The 21,126-nt window shown below is 36.9% G+C and overlaps 1 protein-coding gene across 3 annotated transcripts in view; it reads left to right on the forward strand.

Annotated features, from left to right (window-relative positions):
- Window positions 1-21,126, forward strand: part of RAPGEF4 (Rap guanine nucleotide exchange factor 4) — a gene marked incomplete at both ends in the record, with an annotated part of 154,014 nt that overhangs the window by 5,951 nt on the left and 126,937 nt on the right. For all 3 annotated transcript variants that reach the window (XM_082001460.1, XM_082001461.1, XM_082001462.1), the window contains 3 exons: window positions 6,939-7,081; window positions 8,188-8,276; window positions 15,569-15,715. In XM_082001460.1, the coding sequence (XP_081857586.1) occupies window positions 6,939-7,081; window positions 8,188-8,276; window positions 15,569-15,715 (379 nt within the window). The remainder of the gene's footprint in view (window positions 1-6,938; window positions 7,082-8,187; window positions 8,277-15,568; window positions 15,716-21,126) is intronic.

The following is a 21,126-nucleotide window of genomic DNA, read 5'->3' on the forward strand; positions in this document are numbered from 1 at the left end:
GATTTGCAGAGCAAGGTATATAAAGAAATGAAGCGCACCTGATTGCTCTGTCTAATCCTCCAAGATTTTTTCACTGCATTCACCAAACTGAATTGAAGGCACAAATATAATTGAGTAATATAATAATGAGATGAGTATGTAGGTAAAGGAGAGTCCCCCGTATCTGCGTTCTTTTGCCCTCACTGAGGAAGCCACAACTCAACTATTACAAATTCTGTCTGACTGCAGCTGACAGTAGGTCTGCATTTAACTGATTGCTCGATCAGTACCTGCGTAGATCAGGATTGTCTACAGCGTTCCTTGTGCCTTGCGTAGCAAGACATGAGAGATTATCAGAGGGATTCTGAGTGTAGGTGACAATACTAATTTGTTGGAAACTAAGCATCAGAAGTTTTACTTGTGTTGCTGGTTTTTTTAACTCTGTAATGGTTTGTATGTATAAGAATCCTAGGGAGCAGGGTTTAAATAAAATTTTATTTCCTGTCTGTTAAGGAAAATGTGAAAACTGTAATCCCAAAGTCTCAGAAGATGGAAATCAAAAGAAAAGAACTGTAATGTGATTATTATTTTAAAACCTCATGATGAGGCTTTTCCCATGACAAGGGAAAGAAAAGCTGAAATGTGGATGTTGAAAACATGGATTTGGTAATGCTACTGTAACAAGTGCAAAGTGCCTCTTGGGGAGAGTTGATTGCCTTCTGTCCCCATGGAATTAAACCCTTCTCTGGACATTACATACTACAGATTACAAGTAACTTCATTTATATCTAGCACTTAAATCTCTTACCACAGGTCTAAAGTGCTTTTATAGGTTACTGGTATCCCTCTCGTAAACTTTCCTTTCTCAAACAGAAGTTAAAAGTCAAAAGAGCCTTACAGCATTGCCTGGAGGAGAGAGGTGCTTCAGTGTTGTCCTGCTCTTGCTAAGGGAAAACGGTATCTTGGTACTAATATTCTTCTGCATCCTACTGCTTTGCTTTTCTGCATGTCAGGGCAGGAGAAAGTACAGGTAGCATAGAGGAATTGTCTGGTTTCAGTGACATTCCTTGCTGTTCTCTCCTTGCTCATATTTCAAATCAGAATGTACTTTAAAATACTATTAAGATTCACCAAATGGTCCATGGTAGTGGTTACTGGTACCTTCCAGCTCATAGAATTTGCCTTTGCATCTTTGAATAGATGCTTCAGTTTTAACTCAGAGATGAGCTAGTTTTAGTTGTCTTTATTTGTGTGTTATGTGGTGTGATACTCTGTTTTCTACAAACAGCCTCGTCGGTGGAAGAAACATTCATATATGCTCATCCTTCATGGGCTGTTCATTGCTGTCTGAAATGCAGTATTGCCCTTTTAAAGAGTTAAAAAGAGCAAGGGAAGAAAATGGACCTTAGTGTTCTCATTCAGTTAGAGCAGGGTTCAGATTTCTGAACAGATGTTATAGAAATAAACATTTTAAAATTCTAGAGGCATCTTGGTGAAGAAGGCAAAACTACATATCTTCTGTTTTTGCTTTTTTGAGTGTCAAACCAATTATGAGGAAGAGCCTTAAAAAAGGACATATAATATGGTAGAAGAGAAAGTAATAGGTTGTAGTTAGATAAATTGATAAATATAAAACAAAAAACTCCAACTTGTTCCTTTCTTCTAGGTTAACAAGTCTATCACAGCATGCATTCAAGTATTTAATCTGAACACCATCAAAATACTTTCTTTTATAAAGCTATATATGCTACAAATGGACAGAATTACTTGCCCAAATTGTATATGTGACGAATTGTAGCAATTACCCTCTGTCTGTATTTAAACTTTGATGTTGAATAGTTGGCACTTAAAAATATGAAATAGCCTTCTGAAGATATGCTTCTGGCAAGTTTTTTTATAATCTCCTTTTACAGATAGTCAAGCAGACATTGTAAAGAAAATTGTTTTATCTCTATAAAATACATGCCTCAAATCTTCACAACCAAGTAAATCAGGGGTAAAATATCCTTTAAAGAAGCCTTATTGACATAATTGAATAGAGATGTATAACTAGCATTGATGCTGTCACTTGTAAATGTATGCTCTGAAGTTGTATTGAAGAAGCGGAAGGAGAAGATAGATGACCTCTTGTGTGAAAACATTACTGCCAGGTAAGACTTACTATGCTCTGAAGAGGCAAATTGGTAATATAAGTAAGAAGCTGGCTAAAGCGTTCAGTAGTCAAAGCATAAAGGCTTGTATCGTACTGAAAATACATTAAATTCTCTTGCTGTTCATAATTTCCTAATAATTTTTTATCCCTGCTTTGCAACATTCGAAATGCGCGCCTCAGTTTGGCCACAGTGAAATGGGATGTCAGCACAGTACCCTGTTGAGATACAAATTTTGGGACAATCATGTTAAATCGAAGATTGGAAGGGGGATGTAGGAGTGTCACCCATGCATTATCCTTCATAGTAAAACATACTAAGCATGAAGTTTGTATTTCCAAGTCAGTCATTCCTCCCACATGGTTTTGTCCTGGCATTTGCTATGCTCACCTCCTCAGTTACGGTTGCTGGGCCAGTTAGTGAAGTGTGGTTACTACAGCAGATACTAAAGCTCTTTCTGGGTGTGTACCCTGCAGACAAGGGAAACTGAGATATAGCAGCAGCTGCCCCACAAAGATGCTGAAAACTTGGGAAAAAGAAGTAAGCTATTTTTTAAAGCAAAAAAGATGAAGACAATTGTAACACATCCACAGCTTGGTTTACTTGAAATTTATTTTAAATTGGGTGAGGCAGCCTAGGCAGTGTGTGTGTTACTGGATGGAGTCATAGATTTTCTACAAGAAGGATGACCTTGCCTTAAAATGCTTCTGTTCTAGCTGGTACCTCTACCAAACTGTTGAGAGCTGAAGAATTTCCATTCATTTAAGAGAGTTGTCTGCACTTTTAGATTCATCTATGGTCCTATTCCATGCATTTGGGCTAGAGCTTTCAGAAACAGGAATACTCTCAGGAAAGGACAGAAGCTTTAGCAGAAAATCCAGTGGTAGCTGAAGTCTCAGTGAAATGCATTTTTTAACTTCTTATGCTTACGGATATCAAATTATAACTCAGCAGCATTAGCAATGAGGGGACACTTCGGTAGCATACCAGTGTCAATGTCACAGAACAGAAGGGAAATCCTCACCGGCACTAGTTTAGGAGAGGGGGGCTAAGCTCCGTGAATTTGCTCTCTAGTGAACAGCAGTGGTGATCACAGGGAGTGACTTCAGGTGCTCTGATATGGTCTCTGGAAAAGCCTTTTCAGAGGCCTTTGGAGCCATGTAGGGAGTAGGGAGATTCACCTCCTTGGCATTGACTTTTGCAGCTGATCTCCCTGGGTTGGGGAATGGTTCCTTTCTGGATTAATACCACTGCCTCCTATCAGTGTGACTACAATGACAAAGCTTGAATAATTCTCCCTCTGCCATCAGTAGTACTTTTCTATTTAATAGGTTTAATCATTAGTGTTCTAAGGAATCTATTGTAATATAATCTGTTTAAATATTATTCCAAACTATGCTTTAAAAAAGCCAAGTCTACAGCAATTTAATGTTTGCTGCAGTGAGTAGGTAAATTTATGTTGTCCTGTACTGATGTTGTTCCATGCTAAACAGCTTGTACTTAGGAAGTAGAAAACAAAATTTGGCATCATAAGTAGATTCATTAATGTTAAGTTAATGATGATGACAACAGTTACAATGATGATAATTTTATTAAAAGATACTTTGTAGAAAGTGGTCAAACTTTGCCTGAGTTTTGCAAGCATGTGGAAAAGCAGTTAATTGACACCATGATATTTTATTATTCTCATTATGCTCTCTCACTAAGTAGAACTATCCTTTGAAACTAGTCTCATTGTTATAGATTATAAGCACTTAATAGAAACGAGTTTGAGTGCTACTACTATTACTGTTACAGTGCAATACGGAGTTTTTACACAGCCAAAATTCTATGTCCTAGTAAGGACTAAGGGCCGCCTCAGCTTGGGACACCTAGTGTTAGTTGATTTTGTACTCCTAAACATTGAGGACATTTCCTAGGAACTCTGATCAAATCCAAGGGCATTTTGTTGTTCATGTTTATGCTTATTCACGATCTTAACCAAACAGCTAAATCTTAAACTAGGTGTTTGTCTGTGTGTCTCATTTTAGAGTCATTAATAAGTTGTTATTCTGGGGTATAGTTAAGATTCCTTACATGTTTCTGTGCTGGCTGCTGCTTTTTTTCTTCTTTTTTGGTAAAACACAGCTGGAGGAGAAGGTACCTTTTCTAAGATAGATTAATGGTTAAATCATTCACTGAAAGCCTCTCCCAAATTCTAGTTTCATTTCCAAATGTGATGGATCAAAATGTGTACCCTCCCAGTAAAAATATTTGTGGAAATTTAGCTGCACATAGTAATACTAAAACCTTGAAGACAGACTACTGAAATAAATGGCTCGCACTAATGAATTATTAAGAAACATTGAAAGGAATATAACAATTTTCAGATTACTACTATGCATATTACTTAGACGTTTGGATTCCTCTTAGAGCATGCCTGCATGTCCCCTTTCAAATGTCCAGTTTGTGTACTCCAGGTGGAAGTAACTACTGCTAATGTAAAGCACCGTAGCTCAGTGGCTTGCTAAAAATAAGCCACTAGGAAGACACAACTTTAATTAGCGTTTGCCAATAAATATGGAGTTTGGTTTCTCACTGCTGTGCTGATGTTTAAAACTCTGAATAGTGTGTCTCAGCTACCTGTGAGAATGCTCATCCTTCCATGATGACTCACTTTACTGGGAGTTTTGACAGTTTTGACAGAAGAAAGAGCTTTTCCTGCAGTTCATCTGCCTGACACAAGACACTCCTTGCCACATCAATGGAAGTGAGCCCTGCTCTTACCTTCTTCTGAACTAGATGGAAACCCTGCCTCTTGAGCCTTCAGCAACTCTTGAAAAAAAGCTACACAGTCTATGAATTAAATCCTCCCAAGTCTTGTTCTTTTGACAGGACCAGAAGTGGAAGAGATTTCTGCACTCTGATTTCAGAAAGAGCTGTGGGAGAAAAGTGTTCATTAAGTTTATACAACCTGATACATGTTGTTTGCTAACCCTATTTGCTTTTTCCCTGGCTGACTGCATCAAACAGATAAAACCCCTAAATACTGAGATCCTACAGTCAATTCTATGCAAACGAACTGATGGACTTGAATGGAGTCAGCTATGAGCAGTTGTATGAATGAAACAGTCACAGACACAGTTTTTCTAGGAAAAAGTGATAGGTGATAAAAGAATAAAAGACAAAAGAATGATCTCCCTTTTTTTCTTGTTGGCTTTTGCTCTTAATTTTGAGAGTCCATAAATTACGGAGTTAGTGTTCCAAGTGCTAGTGTAGTTTGGGTAGGGATCTTGTATAAACTGATTTTAAATCTGTTTGCAAGCTGCACTTCCTAATCATCTTAAATGGATTTTGACAAGAGAGTTAATGCTTATTAGTACCTGTCAGCTAGTGTGCAGTTTAAAAAAAGGAATGGGTAAAAATCTTGGAATATTTCAAAAGGGAGCTGTTATAGTTGCTTGTGGTTTGAAGTGGTACGAAGATGTCACTGTGATGTAGAAGTAACTGTATACACCAAAGAGTTATTATTCTCATCTGTAGTTAATAAGGGTAAGTTGGAGTATAAATGAGGATAGAGATTTAATCCCTCCTAGACTTAATTTAATAAGAAGAATGAGAGACAGAGGTTCGCTGTAAGTGAGATCTGGGCTTCGTCCCTGAGATGGAGATTTGCATCCCTTAAGTCTTTGATTCCAAAGAGGAATCTTTAAAAAACATCCTGTTGGAAGGAGTGCTTACACTGTGGGTGTAACAATCAGATGATAGAGGTATGTATTTGTGAACTTAGTCTTGGTTCATTGTAAGCTACCTGACTTCTGTTCATTTAGAAGCTCATCCACTAGCCAAAAGAACCTTTTTGTCAGTAAAAATAACTAGCAGCATATGAGTGAGTGATAGGTCTAATGATCACAGACAGTTGTCTTTCTGGTACCCCTTTATACATAAATGATTTCTGAATCTGATCCAGCATGATCTCTTAGGAACGTTCTGTTTCTTTCTGTGTGTAGTGGTAGGCATTTAGTCTGTTACGGAAGATTCTTCCTAATGCTGTCAGTTAGTAGTTGGCTTACCTGCTGATTGATAATGTTTGATAATCACATTTAAAATTTATGTTATGGAGCTAATTCACTTTAGTTTCATAAATATGTAGCAGTTTTCTGAACCTGCTGAACTGCTGGTCCACATACTGCTTTGTTGGAGGGAGTTCTACAGTTTTATTTTGCTTGAAATCTTGTTTTTTTAAAGGTGTTACTGTAAAAGATTTTAGATATTTTAAATATTTGGATTAAAACTCTTTACCCTTACCAGTGAAGTGTTAAGATTCTTGCTTGCAAATATAATTTGTGCAACATTAAGAGACAGGAACTGCGTGAAAGAGAATGTACTTATTAAAGTTGTCTTTCTTGCTTGCAAGTGAGAAGAGAAACCAGAACATTCAACTTAGTTTGTACCCAGTAAAATGCGAGAGATGTGGATATAGGAGTTACTGCTGATAAAAACTTAAAACTATATATCATTCTAAGGACTTCTAGGATAAGGATTATATCATCATACATACTTTTACAGTAATTGCTACAGCAGGACTTTGGTGTTAAATGGGGTTTCTGGACACTGTCTGTGTTGAAATGATAATAATCATGCTTAAGTTGATAATGGACAATTGTTAGGATGTTTTGGAAGGATTGCATTATGTACTTGTGAAATGCATTATAATTGTTTTATATTATGTTGTGACGTTTAATGCAAACATTTGTAAGTTTGGTGCATGCAGGTGGGGATGTTTCTTTGATAAAGCCCTTGAGAATGTTATCCTTTGTTTTCTTGCAGACCTTTGGAACGTTCTAGTGAAGATGTAGATATAATATTCACACGACTGAAAGAAGTGAAAGCTTTTGAGAAATTTCATCCAAACCTCCTCCAGCAGATATGTCTCTGTGGATATTATGAAAATCTGGAGAAAGGAATCACATGTAAGAGTGCTTCATATGATGATCTATTTGATGTAGATAAAATTGGGGGTTAGGCTGGGATTGTCTCTAGGAAATCAATGAGAGAGCACGATCAGTGGAATGGCCATAAAAATATTTACAGTCATAGCCATGGGGGAAGGCAGGACTAAAGCGCTGTTTGCTCTACAAATACAGTGTGTAGTGAATCTATGGTAACAAGGTACACATTATTGGATTTAGGACTCTGCCACTGTTTTGTTGACACATTAGAAGCAAGTCATTGCACTTAAGCCTCATTCTTCCCCTGAAAATGTATGAGTGATCTCTTTTGTAGATTCTTTGGGATGTCAGGGGCAAAAGTGTATCACTTAGGCATATCACCAACAGTGTGTGGTTTGCAGTCACTCTGCATAACACAGGACAGATTTGCAGAGCTGCATACTGCTGTGGGGTGCAATAGTCCTGTGCCTGCTCTGCCAGCCCTTGTGCCAGGTGAAGGTGGACAGCTGTGCGTGGTTTGTGAAGCTGAGGTGGAAATAACTGGTGGTCCTTTGATGGGAATGTGTAAGTTCCCAGAGCTGTACAGGGGAATAGCTGATGGAAACCTGTAGTGTTTGCTAGAGTCGCAGGTACACCTCAGGTAAATCTGGCACACAGCACTGGGATTTGCTTAGAGTAATAGGAATTCTGATGCTCTGTAATCACGCAGTTGGAATGCCTGAACATCGAAGTTCTGCAGTTGCTTCTCAGCCAGAACTCTTACTGAAGTCAGTGAGAGCTGTATCTGCATTGGAAGATTCTGAATTTCAAAGGGACATTATTCAGAAAGTCTTTTTGTTTGTTTGTTTGTTTTGTTTCTTAACTAAGGTAGCGGTAAAAGCAAACTGAGGAGAAGAGTGAAGCAATTCTATGTGTTTTCATTGTTTCTGTAGTGTATTCGGTTTACTAAAATATGTGCTTTCCAGTGTCATTGGAAATATTATTGTAATAGTAAGTAAGTAGTCTGATATGGCAAATTCTATAGTGCTAGCAGTTACTACAATAGTACAGTAATATGAGGGAAAATGTTTGTTAATGTTGCTAAGCTTAGAGAAATAGCTCTTATTTACAAGATTTCATCTTTCCAGTGTTCCGTCAGGGTGATATTGGAACGAACTGGTATGCTGTTCTGACAGGATCGCTGGATGTGAAGGTTTCTGATACAAGCAACCACCAGGTAAAATAGATTTTTCTTTGAAACTATCCAGTCAGTACTACAAAGGGAGGGTATGACTTAAGCTGAGGTAGATAACAACAACATATACTGTACAGATATTTTGTCTTATCACAAGCACATTTCTCTGACTCTCCCTTAGTCTCAGTTGTCCTTTGTCTATGGAAGCAAATCATCCCATTGATTTCAAGAAAACTGAAATGTAATTCTCTGAAAAGGAGTCTACATTTTAATATGAAACAAGACTCCTCTGTATTTTCTGATAGTACCATATGAAGTTAAACTAATGATCTAAGAGTTTTTAATTCATTCCCCAGGAATATGTGAATTCAGTCCTTGTTCAGAAAGTTCAAACCAAATCCACCAACAGTGCAGCCTGGTAACAGTATACTGCAGTCTCCACTGCAAGGATGGGTAACTATTATAGTAATAGCAGCGTATTGAAACTGCTGCCGTGTTAGACCAAAAGCCTGGAGGTAATGCCTATTCAGTGTTACAAAATAGAAGAACAGGTAAAATTCCCCCCAAATTTCAAGCACTTTCTCAGTATCTTGGCACTCCTGGATTTAAAAAATTGAGCATTTAGAGTAAATACCAAAAAAAAAGGGTGAGAAACTTCTCCTGGAGAGAGTCATCCACCAATGTTGTCTACTGTCGTGGTGACAAGTCATGCACTTCCTGCTGTGAGCTGAGTCTTCTGGCAAGGCATCATGTCCCATTCATGCTCCCATGCTTGAGATCTGGGACTGACAATTCCATCATGTCACTCAGCATGGGATTGTACCTCTGACACGTGACTCATTGTGCCTTCATGTGCGTGCTATAGCTACCCAGGACCTGAAGTATAATACTACCCCTTTTTCCCACCTTGATTGAATATAGCATGAGTGCGGAGGGGGGAGTGGTGGTGTATTCTATGCCCAAATTTTGGCTGCTTGGGGAAGGTTTCTTGCTCATAGAAGATTGGTGGAAATGGGATTTTTCACTTTGTTGAGCACTGCATCACCAGTGAAACTGGGTCAGAATGCAAGTCAGGGCGGTGTGTGAACACTGGGTCTTTCTACTTCCTACAGTAAAGTGATAGATACAAACGAAACTCCTTTCATACCGTTATTTTTAGCAACCTCTTCACTATACTAAGTAGAGACTGATTGAGAGCATAATTAGCTTAATTTGAGCCATTCTTAGCATGGCCTGGCTATCATTGGTATTGTCACAATTTGGAAAAGTACTGGGATCTTATGAGACCCTTTTCTGTGTGGATCTACAGCAATCAGGAATGTTTTCCAGAGTTTGCCGAAAGATGGCACTACACTGTTGTTAAGGTGCAATGCGCTTTACTGAATCAGAAAGAAGTGTATCCACAAAAGTGTTCTGGATGTGGAAGTTAAATTACGAGTCTGTTTGAAATGTTGATTTGTTCCATTAGATGGAGGATGGAACACTTCTGCCTTTTAAGAAATCTAATGTAAGTATTTTTTCCTGCTTATTGAGGTTCACTGCATTTTCCTGCCAATAGGAAACCACAGAACTACAATTCCTCTGATTCTTGTTCTAGAAATTATATTCTCCAGTAATTTCTTAATCTCATGTTTCCTTCTCATGGGAACAACGAACTGAATTTTTACTGTTGCCTAGTTGCCATAGGATACAGCCTCACTGCCAAAAGGACAGCAGCTCATGCATTTACTATTCCAGTGCTGGATGTTTGGTGGTCGGGGACTTCTAAATAATATTTGAGTCCAATATCTTCTCTGGTTTTGCTCCATCTTGGTGTTTATACCATGTCCCTCCTTATCCATGCTTGGCCTCCTGCTCCTTGTCCTGCCTTTAGGTCCTGGGTGCCCTGTTCCAGTCTTGACTGTACTTCTTTGTTGGTATGGTGCTAGACGTTCTTGAGCTTGAAGTACTTGCTAGCACTCCCTGCCTACTGTGCTCACTACAAACCCAGATGATGGAGGAAATACTGTGTAGCTCCATAGGCGGGCAACCCTGACAGACTCAGTTGCCAGCATTGTGCTCCCAGCTAGGAATGGATGACCAGTGCTTAAAATGTAGGGATGCTTGTAACCTACCCTCGAGCACATTTTCCAATAATAGCACCTAGGAGCCAAAGGTTCCTTTGAAAAGTCATAGTAATGATTCATTGCTCTGCTGTTACTATTATACCATAAATGGCACTACTGTTAATGAAAAACTTCCAGCAGAACAGAAGAGATACAGAAGTTTACCTGAGTTTTACAAGTTTAGAAGTTTGGAGTCTCATGTAAAAGTCCAGGAGGACTATGCCATCTTGTCGAGGAAGGGAGAAGCTAACTTTGTATTTAGGTTCCTGTTGGTTAAAAAGTCTTTAGACACTACTAGTAATCTTTTAATACTTAAGATGAGCAGGAAGTTGTACTAGATGACCTTAGTTTTACTGCAGCTTGAATAATCCTATGATTATATGATGATACCTACAGTGTTAATGTACATATGGAAAATCAACTCTCTCTATTAAAGATATTAGTCACACTTTTCCTAGGTATTTATCTGTCTACCTGGGGAACTTAAATTTCAGCAAGCCTGGGAATAAATGTGTTGTGTTGCAGCTACCATGCGCTAACTCTTTATGCAGCCACCTTTGGTGTTTGGTAGCTTTTTTCCATTTAAAGTGCAGTAAGTTGTTGTGCACTTTATGCTTACTAAGAATGTCTTAATAGCCTTTGCTCCTGCAGAGTCATGGAGTTACATGTCTTGCGCTAGAAATTACATCTAAATGCACTAATGGATCAAGACTTCAGTGTAGCTAGTGAAGAATTAATTCATACACATTCTTGCTGCACATTAGCTTACTCATGCAGACACCTGTGATTTCTCACAGAAAATGTTAGTAATAATGATGAGGACCAAGTTGAGAATTCATATAAACAGAAATATTAATATTGCATGTTATTTGCTAATATGATAAGAGGAAGCATTCCATGTACCAATTTAAATGTTTTAATGAAGACAAACACACGTATTTAGGATCTCCTAGATAAAGCCTTGCTTTCATCTTTGTTTGGAAAAATCCTTCCTGACTGCTTGCAAAACTGTATTATGTCACAAGAGGGCAGTGTTAGAATACAGAACAAACTGAGTACAGGCACTATTTAATCCTAAAATGGCTAGTTTGAAAATCATATTCAAGTGTTTCTAATATACCTGTTTTAAAGAGTTTGACCAGAGCAGATTTCTCTGTTACTGTTAGTTCTGTTCCACTGAGGTGGTAAAATATGCTGGCTGCTGCTGATCACAGTGGTAATTTCATTTGCCATTGAAATGGGACAATACAATTTACCATACAGAATTCTGACAGGATTACCCATCCAGTACATCCTGAGTGGTGGCTGGTCTGCTTCCTATACTAATTATTTATGAATTTTCTGGCTATTCAACAATCAAGAACAGACTGAGGAGGACATTTTTTTTTTTAAGATAAAAATGTCACACTATGAATTGCAGAGGTAAGTGTAATGAACTGCTTTGGTCTTGCCTCAACTTGTTTGTAACAAATACCCTGATAAAAATTGTACTTAAAAGTCACCCAAAGACTTAGTAAGACCCCTTCAAAAGAAACAGAAAATGCAGCCTGTTTAGAATCTATCAGAAATAGGTCTTTACCCTGTTATGAACAGATTCTGATTTTAGTTTTTATTTGGCACTGTTACCTACCTAATGTTACAACTGAGGCGTATGGTAATCAAAGTTCCTCTTAGAGATATTCCTAGTTTGTTGTTTTCTTAAAAGTACTGCTGACTGCCTTGTGTAGGTTTAATTTTTGAACTCTATTTTGAAAATGAACAGGCTCTGAAGTATGACTGTTGGTAATGTCTCAGAATAAAGCTGGGAATAAACACATTGTGACAAAAGCATCACTGTGACACCTTTGCCAGATTCTGCAGCATTGTGTTTTACTGAATTAGATTCATAGCCTTTTACCCCAAATGATTAAGATTTGTATTCCTATCTGATACAACAGGAAGAAATGAAGAGAAGACAGACAAATACCAAATAGCAATTTGATCTGCAATTTTGCCATAGTCTGCCTGCTGAATCATAGTGTGCACTGGGGGCTATTGCTAGTTTATCTTGCCTGTGGATTTTTTTAAAGATGATCAGATTTTAAAAACAGACCAAACATGGCATTGACTTTACAAACAATTAGCCTTTTTAAGAAAAACTTTAAAGGAGGAGCTGTGGGTGCTTGGATGGTACAGCAGTGTCAGTTGTAGGAAGATGCAGAGGGCTGGGGATTAAAAGCCAAATAAGTTAGTGGGGTTGTTGAGGAGAATGACTGTGAAGAAAGAGGTTCAGATGTCCATGTAAGAAAGGGAAGAATTTCCTGGCTGTTTGAAACTGAGAACAAAAGAAGTATGGGATAAGATGAAGTGGAAATAAGGAAAGGGATTTAAACAGACAGTCCTTGCAGTACTGCTTTTTGAATGTAAATGCCATTATGTATGCATGTAAATAGCTGTTATGTATTTTGGAGATAACCTATGTAAAGTCACCACATAGGTTTGTATTGTAGTCTGTAGTGTAGTGTAAATATGCCCAAGCTAGCTTTAAATTAGTTTGAGCATGAGAACTACCCATTGTAACACAGAGATTGGCTGGACTAATGTACTCAGCTGAGAAGCAGGGTGTGTGGGCCCATGCTGAGCTCCAGTCCCTTTCAACCTAGCACTTGTGAATTTTTTTTTCCTATTTTCTTAATTTCTCTTTCAGACACCATGATTTCGTTTACTCACAGTTCAAAAATGCTGTTTGCCAGGTTGAAAAATAGGAAGTGTCACAAGTCAAGGAGGAGCATGGAGGGATGTGCCTTGTGATGGTGGGGGAGGGAATAAGGCAGGGCCTTATTTCTGATTCTTATCCATTCCATAGAATGGTCTTACAAATTCAATAATGTTTTAGATTGATGGGTGGGGGGCAGGTTTAACAACTTTTTCACTGCATGTGTCTCACCTGCCAGTGAGAGTCAGGGAATACACAAACAGCCTCTGACTTGAACACTACCATTTTATAGTGTGTTCAGAGGACAGATAGCAATGGAAACAATGCCATCTTTTTAAGTCTTTAATACTGCCTTTTAAATAGCTGTGTGAATTTTAGCTGGTTACCAGCAGCTAGAACCCCCTGCTGCTTATGGTATTGCAGAGGGGAACAGCAAACTGAGTTTTGAGCTGCCAGCAATCCTCCTGAAGTCTGCATGGGACAGCAGGAGATTCTTGAGTGTAAGGTTAACAAGTGCAATAGGAAACCCACACCTGATTCCCCAGGAGGCTGGAGATATATTAACAAGGGGCAGAGAGAAAATGGGCCTCTGAAGTCTTGAAGAAGACAGATGGGCTTGCTCCCTAGTTGCCTGTGAAACTGCCTATCTATGGAGAGCAATGACGGCTGCGGAAAAAAACAGAAAGAACTTTCACTTGATAGAAGCCTGGACTTTTCTTTAATGAACATAGGTAGGACCATTCCAGCTCCTTGACTTAACACTCCACAATGTTAATTTATTTCTCAGGCTGAACAGCTGCCTCATCAGAAGTTATCTTAGAAGTGGTTCCTTAACCAACACCTTTCCTGTTTTCTTCTTCTCTGTTTTTAAAGATATATTCTTTAGGCTTGTCAAGAATCAAAAAAGGTGAAGCATTTCAAAGGAGCTTATTTTTCTGGAAGAATGGAAGGGAGTGAGAAAGAAGTTGGAAGATGTAAATATTGCTTATGATCCACCTAATGGAAAAGTTTCTTTTTCTGCCAGGCTATTTGGTTATTCTGCCCTAAACAGAGATCTTTTATCTGAAGTTTCTAAATAAAGTTGAGAATAATGTATTGGAGACCTGGAGATCAAATTTTGTGTGAGCAGTAGGCACATTTTCTTTGTAGCTCTTTTGAGTGCAATTGTGAGTATGGTGGCATGCATATAGTGTTTCAGCTCTGAAAGCTAAGTGTGTTAAGGCAGAACTTTAGTGTATAGCCTGTATCATAGGCTGTTTGTAGAGACTTCTATTTAGGTACCTAGGTGCTCATTCCCAAATATTCTTTCTTTTAAACAGTGCCTGTTCATATTTGCCTTCCTTGAAAATTTATTTCTGACAGTTGGTAAATTCTTCCTAGATTTTTTCTAAGACATAATTGATTTTGTTTTCCTGAACACATAATTTTATATGGTAATATCTGTGCAAAAGCAATTTGCTATGGTTCAGGGAGCTGGACTATTATGGGCATTTGTCTTTGTAATGCAATTATAAAGCTACTAACTTGATCTTAATAACATTTGCCTATTACCACTTATTAGATGCATGAAAGGAAAATAATGCCATTTTAAATACAGAAAATTATTCTGAAATATGCTCATGCATCTCTCCTGGATTATCAGCCACAAGGATGTAGTGGATGGGATGACAAAATTTTCTGCTTTTATTTTTGTAGACATTTCAGGAGTCCTACATTGTAGAATTAAACTATATTTCTAACGTTGTATCAAGTAATATTAGCATGTGCTTGTATATGTTTATGTGTATTTGTTTGTGTGCATGTATGATTTCCTTAGTAAAGTGCAGTTTATATCAGTTTAGATTTTTAATGTCGTTAAAAGACAGTCCATTAAGGCCCAACTTATAAAGAGACATATGTAAGTGTTCAGTTTCAAGCCTGTGCTTAGGAACATAGCAACTTGTAAGCCTAAAATAGAACATGTAGCCAAAGATCTTGATTCAGCAAGTTATTTAATTTTGAGTACTCTAATTTTTTGTCTGCAATAGCTCATAGTTTATATTGGAACTATCACAGAGGAGTTCCTGGCCGAGGGAGATTCATTGAGACATCTCTCCATCACATGACTGGCATGTGCTCACATAGACTCTTTTGAAGTGGACTTTACTGCATGTTTGGGACCATCCTGAATACTCTATTGCAGGGTGGTTTGGACTTTTAATAGTGATCTCATCACCACAACAGTCTTCAGAGGTAGATGAACAGAGGTCATAACACTTCCAAAGGTGAATGTGACTCTTGTGTTCTCTGCTTTGCAGACAGAAATGCCTAATTCAACTGATGGTCATAGAAAACAGAAGTCCTACTTGCTTCCATGTTCAAGCTTCCTGTGGTGTTGATCAGCATATTGATTTTTTTGTTGTCGCTTTTAATGAATTTTCTTTTAAAGCAAATTGCTGAAGAATCTTAAGGCAGTGCTATTAGCAAACATGACATAAAGACTCTTAAAACATCCTGGAATATTTAATACATGTCCTTTTATTTTTAATTCAAAGGATGCTGTGACAATATGCACTCTGGGAATAGGAACTGCTTTTGGAGAGTCCATTCTGGATAACACTCCTCGCCATGCTACCATTGTTACCAGAGAACATAGCGAGCTGCTTCGAATTGAGCAGAAGGACTTTAAAGCACTTTGGGAGGTAAATTCAGATTTATTTGCAGTTTATGCAGAAAAAAGTGATCTAACCTTTTAAGTGTTTGTAATAAAATACAAACACACTTATACTGTAAGCAAAGTAATAATTCTTTTAAATTAGTTTGGACAAAAAGAGAAGTTTTTAACTTGTTTTAGTGCTTCATATTCTGTATGATTACATACTCCTGTATTTCTTTCTTGCTGGCTTCTTCTAATGAAGTAACTTAAGTGAAATTTCTGGCGGAATTTATTTGTATACTGCAGGTGTTGCTTTCTTAGCTTTAAACTTGCTTTTATTGCCAACATTTATGAGGAGAGTCTATCCTTACTGTACTCTAATATTTTAGATTATTCTCCTTTACTCCTGTCTCATCACAAGCTGTAAGGGGTTTGGAATTTGCAGATGGATCAAGATCACTTAAAAATTAAGTTACTGGTTACATGTGAATTCCCTTAAAACTTTCCTTTGTGGAGAACGTACTGCTGAGGTTCTTCATTCTGTAATCTGTGTGTACTTTGGTATCCATGCTGAGAACACTTCATTAACGTGTTACTGTGCTAAGTTACTAAACTTCAATCAGTTTGCATTTTTGTAAGCATTACACTTGATTTGAAAAGTGTTCTGGGAATTGGAAGGCATCCTGTTGTCCTTGCTTACACTATTGACAGTTTGTGCTGCCATCTTGTTTTAAATGGTGACTGTACAAATTTAGGTGTTTGTAGATCTGTCAAATGGTGTGACAGTGTCCCAAAGTTGGAGATCTATGGACACTAACTAGATTTAAGAAATATATGCTGGTGTAGTATTTTAGTTCAGCTTCTTTCCTAAGTGCACACAGATGGGGTTTTTTTGGCTTTCTCTTTTCCTGAGAAAGAACAGTATTATACTCCAAGTAATTGTCCTAATGCAGTACAAAAGTGAGGATATCAGAAAGAAAATCAAATCCACAACTAGCTATGCTGGGTGAGGAAACAGCACTAATATCACCTGTCTGCAAATATATTGCCGTGAGCAGAGTTAATGGTGCAGCATGACCAAGGCATGAAAGACCAATGTGTGAATGAAACCTGCTTGCCATTGAATGCTCTGACAATATCAAATTTCATTCTTTGAATTGCATAGCCATAATTTGTACTGTGTTTTTTGCAATGTCTACAGCTAAAATAAAATGCTTATAGCATCTCATAGCAAATTTGAAGAAATTCACAATGCAATGTTTTTCTGCAGTTCCTGCTTTTTTTTCTCTACAGGAGCTGCATTATAGTTTTAGACCCTGGCATTAAAAGATTATATATGCCAGTGGTCTCATCTGTTTTAACATATGCTACACTTGCCAGTGGTCAGAAATTTTTAATGTAGATAGTGCTCTGCAAGCTCATGATGGAGAAGAATAAATCCAATTGTAGGTTTCTCAAGTAACATTTGTTCTATGTGCTTTTAATTGGTATAAGCAGAGTCATTTCTTCTATGTTTATGACTCTCCTGCTAAGCATTTGGAGATTGTTCGTTTCATATCAGAAATACTGGGGGAGTGGAGGTTAAGTTCTCTTCTTAAAAATTTTGAACCTTAAAATGTATTTAAAGTTGTTTTAAAACAAAAATGCTGATGTCATTTGCTCTTTAATCACTAATACAATGTTGTTTCGAAGAATTTTGTGGATTTTGATGAGTTGTTTGATGATAGGTGCTTTTGGAAAAGGTCATATGTGTTGAAAACATTACAAGCTATCATAGGGGGCCTTAGCACATATCTTGTATATTGCGGATTTTATGAAATAGGGCAGTAGAGCATGTCACAGATGCTGCAGGTGTCAGTCACAGACTACATTTTAGCTTTGTGGTGCTGCTTTGCCTTTTGTGCAGTTTTACAGTGAATTTTTCATGTATCTTGGTGTGCTTTCTTTCAAGGAGGCTATCCCTGTGCTCTTAGTGAGTGGAAAATTATGCCATCAAATATAGCTTTGCAGGTTATTCTGAGGTAGAATTAAGTTGTTCTTTTTTTTCAAGGCAATATTTGTTTCCTTGCGATCTACTAATCCTAAAGCCTACATAAACTGCAGCTAAGGTATAATAAACAGAGAATGTTCAAAACAGACAGAAAAATGTTTAAGAAAATTCCCCCCAAATATACTAGTTGTAGCAGCAGTAGTATGTTACTCTTATTACTATTACTATTGTTATTTGAAGAAAAATAAATACTTTTATTCAGGGAAACTTTTTGTTATGTTACAGGTGCTCTGTTGTTCTGTTTACCTTATCCTAAGATTCATGTATCATTGCTGTGACAAAGCCCATATGGGGAAATGGTTATTGATACAGTGATGTGCTATTCAGATTTTTTAATTTGTTTTTGATGAAAGCCCACACAGGGTGAAGAATGGATCACAGATCTTGTCAGTGGCAACATTGTCAGTGTCATTACAAGCCAGATATAGTAAAAAATAAAATCTAGTGCATACAAATTTCAGCTCTCCTAAATAAACTGTAGGGTTGGAATTTTTAAAATGGTTACTGCTTTTATGAGTGTAGCATTTTTATGATTAATAATAGAAGTGCAAAAAAAAATTTTATATATGATTAAGTTTTTTGTTGGTGTTTTTTTTTCCCCCATGAAATTTACTTTTTTCCTTCTTTTGAGGGAAAGAACAAAAGAAAACCCTGTTACCTGATTAAAGATTTTTGGCATACAGAGCATGGAAATTCCAAGACTGCAATTTTTAATACACTCTTTTATTTTTAGGTTGTAGATACAATCTTGGAAAATCAACCAGTATAAACTGATTCATTATTGACTTTAATTTATTGTGAATTTATTATTAATTTATTTAATTTATTGTGCAGCTAATCTGAAATGATAGGACTAAGAGCTATGAACTATCTTCCTTTATAGTAAAAATTGGTTAACACTGAAACCTACTGATGAAGTTCATGTTTACAACTGATGTGTTTTTACCACAAATCTATGCAGTTATTTGAAAGACAAATAAATATCCATTTATACTGCGTATGAAACTTTTGGTATAAATCCTGAAACTAAATTTTAAGAAAGAGAAAGGTGTAATACCTATCTATTTTAGTAATTTCTAAGTTTAGAAAGAATTTTCAGAATCTCTATAACTTCATATTATGAATTTATAGATTATTCTGAGTTTTGTTTAAATTGAAAAGTAGCTTTTTCTGTATTAGTTGTATTGCTCTAAGAAACAATTGTATTGCTAGAATGTTTCACTGACCAGATGTGGCTTATTAACATATTTAATGCACATTATACAGCAAAGTGTATTAATTTCTTTGAGTACAATTACAATTGGTTCTATACCCGAGAGAAAGAGATTTCTACTTCTAAACAGATTTTTTTCTTTTTTATCGCTATTTGGTCAGTTTTATAAATGTAAATACTCTTTGAGGAAAAAATAGGATATTTTTTATCAAAAATGTACTAAGATGCTTTCTGTAATATACGGAACCACATAGTCAAGCAACCTTTTAAATACAGAAAGATTTTCTATGACCTCAATTTTTAAGTCAGGGAATGCTGGTCAAAACAAATGATATTGTCCTGGTAATAACAGTTACCAGTTGAAATGGTGTAGTCTTTTCTCTAATCATTACATCTTCAGGAATGTTCGTTCAACTTGTAAGCTTACTCATCCTTGGAGACCTGTTTTCTCTCAAGTTTCTGTCACTCTTAAAATACTGTAGACTTCCAAAATGCTCTGTGAATCTGTAGGAAGAAGTACTCTTTGTGCTTTCCCTCTTTAGTATCAATGAGTTAGTGTGGTGCTAGCTACCTTGTCCAAAAAACTGTTTCAAAGCACAAAGGAAAATACATCCAAAAATAAACATGAAAGCAGAAGGCTACACACGAGGAGCTCTGGTCATGCACATCCTGTTGGGTCACTGACTTGCTCCACCCCTAATAGTTGGATTATTTTAAACAGCGTAGGAGTGAAATGAATGTATTTGAGCAGTGCTGTCATTACAGAAGTTCTCTGTAGTTCATCCTCAAGCTTTGTCCTTTCATGCAGTTGCAAACTGATTCAAACCCAGACAGGAAGGGAGTGAATCTGCTGAGAGGTGACTTATTTTTAGAGGTCTTTCCTACCACAGTGAATTACTCAGCCTTCCTTGGATAACATACAAATAACCAATTTCCTTTTGTGTGGAATAAGATTATGTTAGAAGTTACTGAACATGCCTTGAGAAACATTTGGTCTTGAATAAATGAAGAACAGCTATTACTTCGGTATGCGGTAACTTTGGAGAGAGGGACTGTTGGTGCCTAAAAGGTCAGAATTAATATTTTAATTCTCTTTTTTATTCATATTCAGCAGCACATCTTGTAGTTGGATAAACAATAGCATAACTTGCTTCCTGCTTTGCCCATCTGTTGATAATTCGGTATCCCTCAGCAGAATTCACTGCTCTGAAATGATAGCTTTTTGGGAGAAGCAACTTTCCTACTTGGAAAACTTTTTGTTTTCTGGACACTGTGAATGTTAGTTTTTAATGAGCTAATTTAAAACCAGATACTCTGTCAGAACAGAAGAAATTTTACATACAGTTTCAATGGAATGCTGTGTAGGAAATACATATATGAAATGGCATGCTGTCATATATTGTAGCACTGTTCAGTGAGATTTCTGAATAAGGCTTAAGTTCATCAGAATTGAGACCACGACTCTCAGTGTATTTGCGTGTAATATCAGTTTGTCTTTTTAAGGTATATCTAATCATATCCCTTATATCAAGGTATAGTATAATCTTATGCCTTATTTTATGTGTCAGGATTATGGTAGTAGAAATTATGAAGGCACTGTAAAATACATTAGTGAAAATGGACATGTAAGGATTTTCATTTGTTTTATCCATTGACTGTGCTGTTAAGTACATTATTTATCAAAGTATGTTACTGAATCTCACGTAGGTGTTTTGCAATGTAATGCAGTAGGTAGCGTTTCACAGAGATAGCCTTTTCGTTGCCTTAGGCTGCTGGGAAATATATGTTACATTGTTACTTGGGGATGTTTGTTCTTCTTTCTCTGGCAGGGTCCTGAATACTTCAACATGTTTAAGGAGTATGAGGAATCTCATGTAAATGTCAATACTTTTTAATGCATCTTTTCACCAATGAGTATTACATACCAGAAATTCTTTCTGGTTCATTTAAGTGAGAGATTAAATTTAATCTGAGAAATTAAATATTGGGAGGGGGGAATCAAACAAAAAATCAGATTCATGTCCAGCCCCTAAACTATCAGCTTGATTTATGGTATACTGCTCTGCCAGTTTATTGCCCAATAATAAATTGCAGAAGTCTTTGCTCTGATTTACTGATTTCCCATAGGCAAACATAGTAGAGGTATAAAACTATAGTTAATAAAATACAGAATATTTAGCTTTGCAGGATGGAT

The sequence above is a fragment of the Phaethon aethereus genome, assembly GCF_964289735.1.
Source record: "Phaethon aethereus genome assembly, chromosome: 6".
Lineage (NCBI taxonomy): Eukaryota > Metazoa > Chordata > Aves > Phaethontiformes > Phaethontidae > Phaethon > Phaethon aethereus.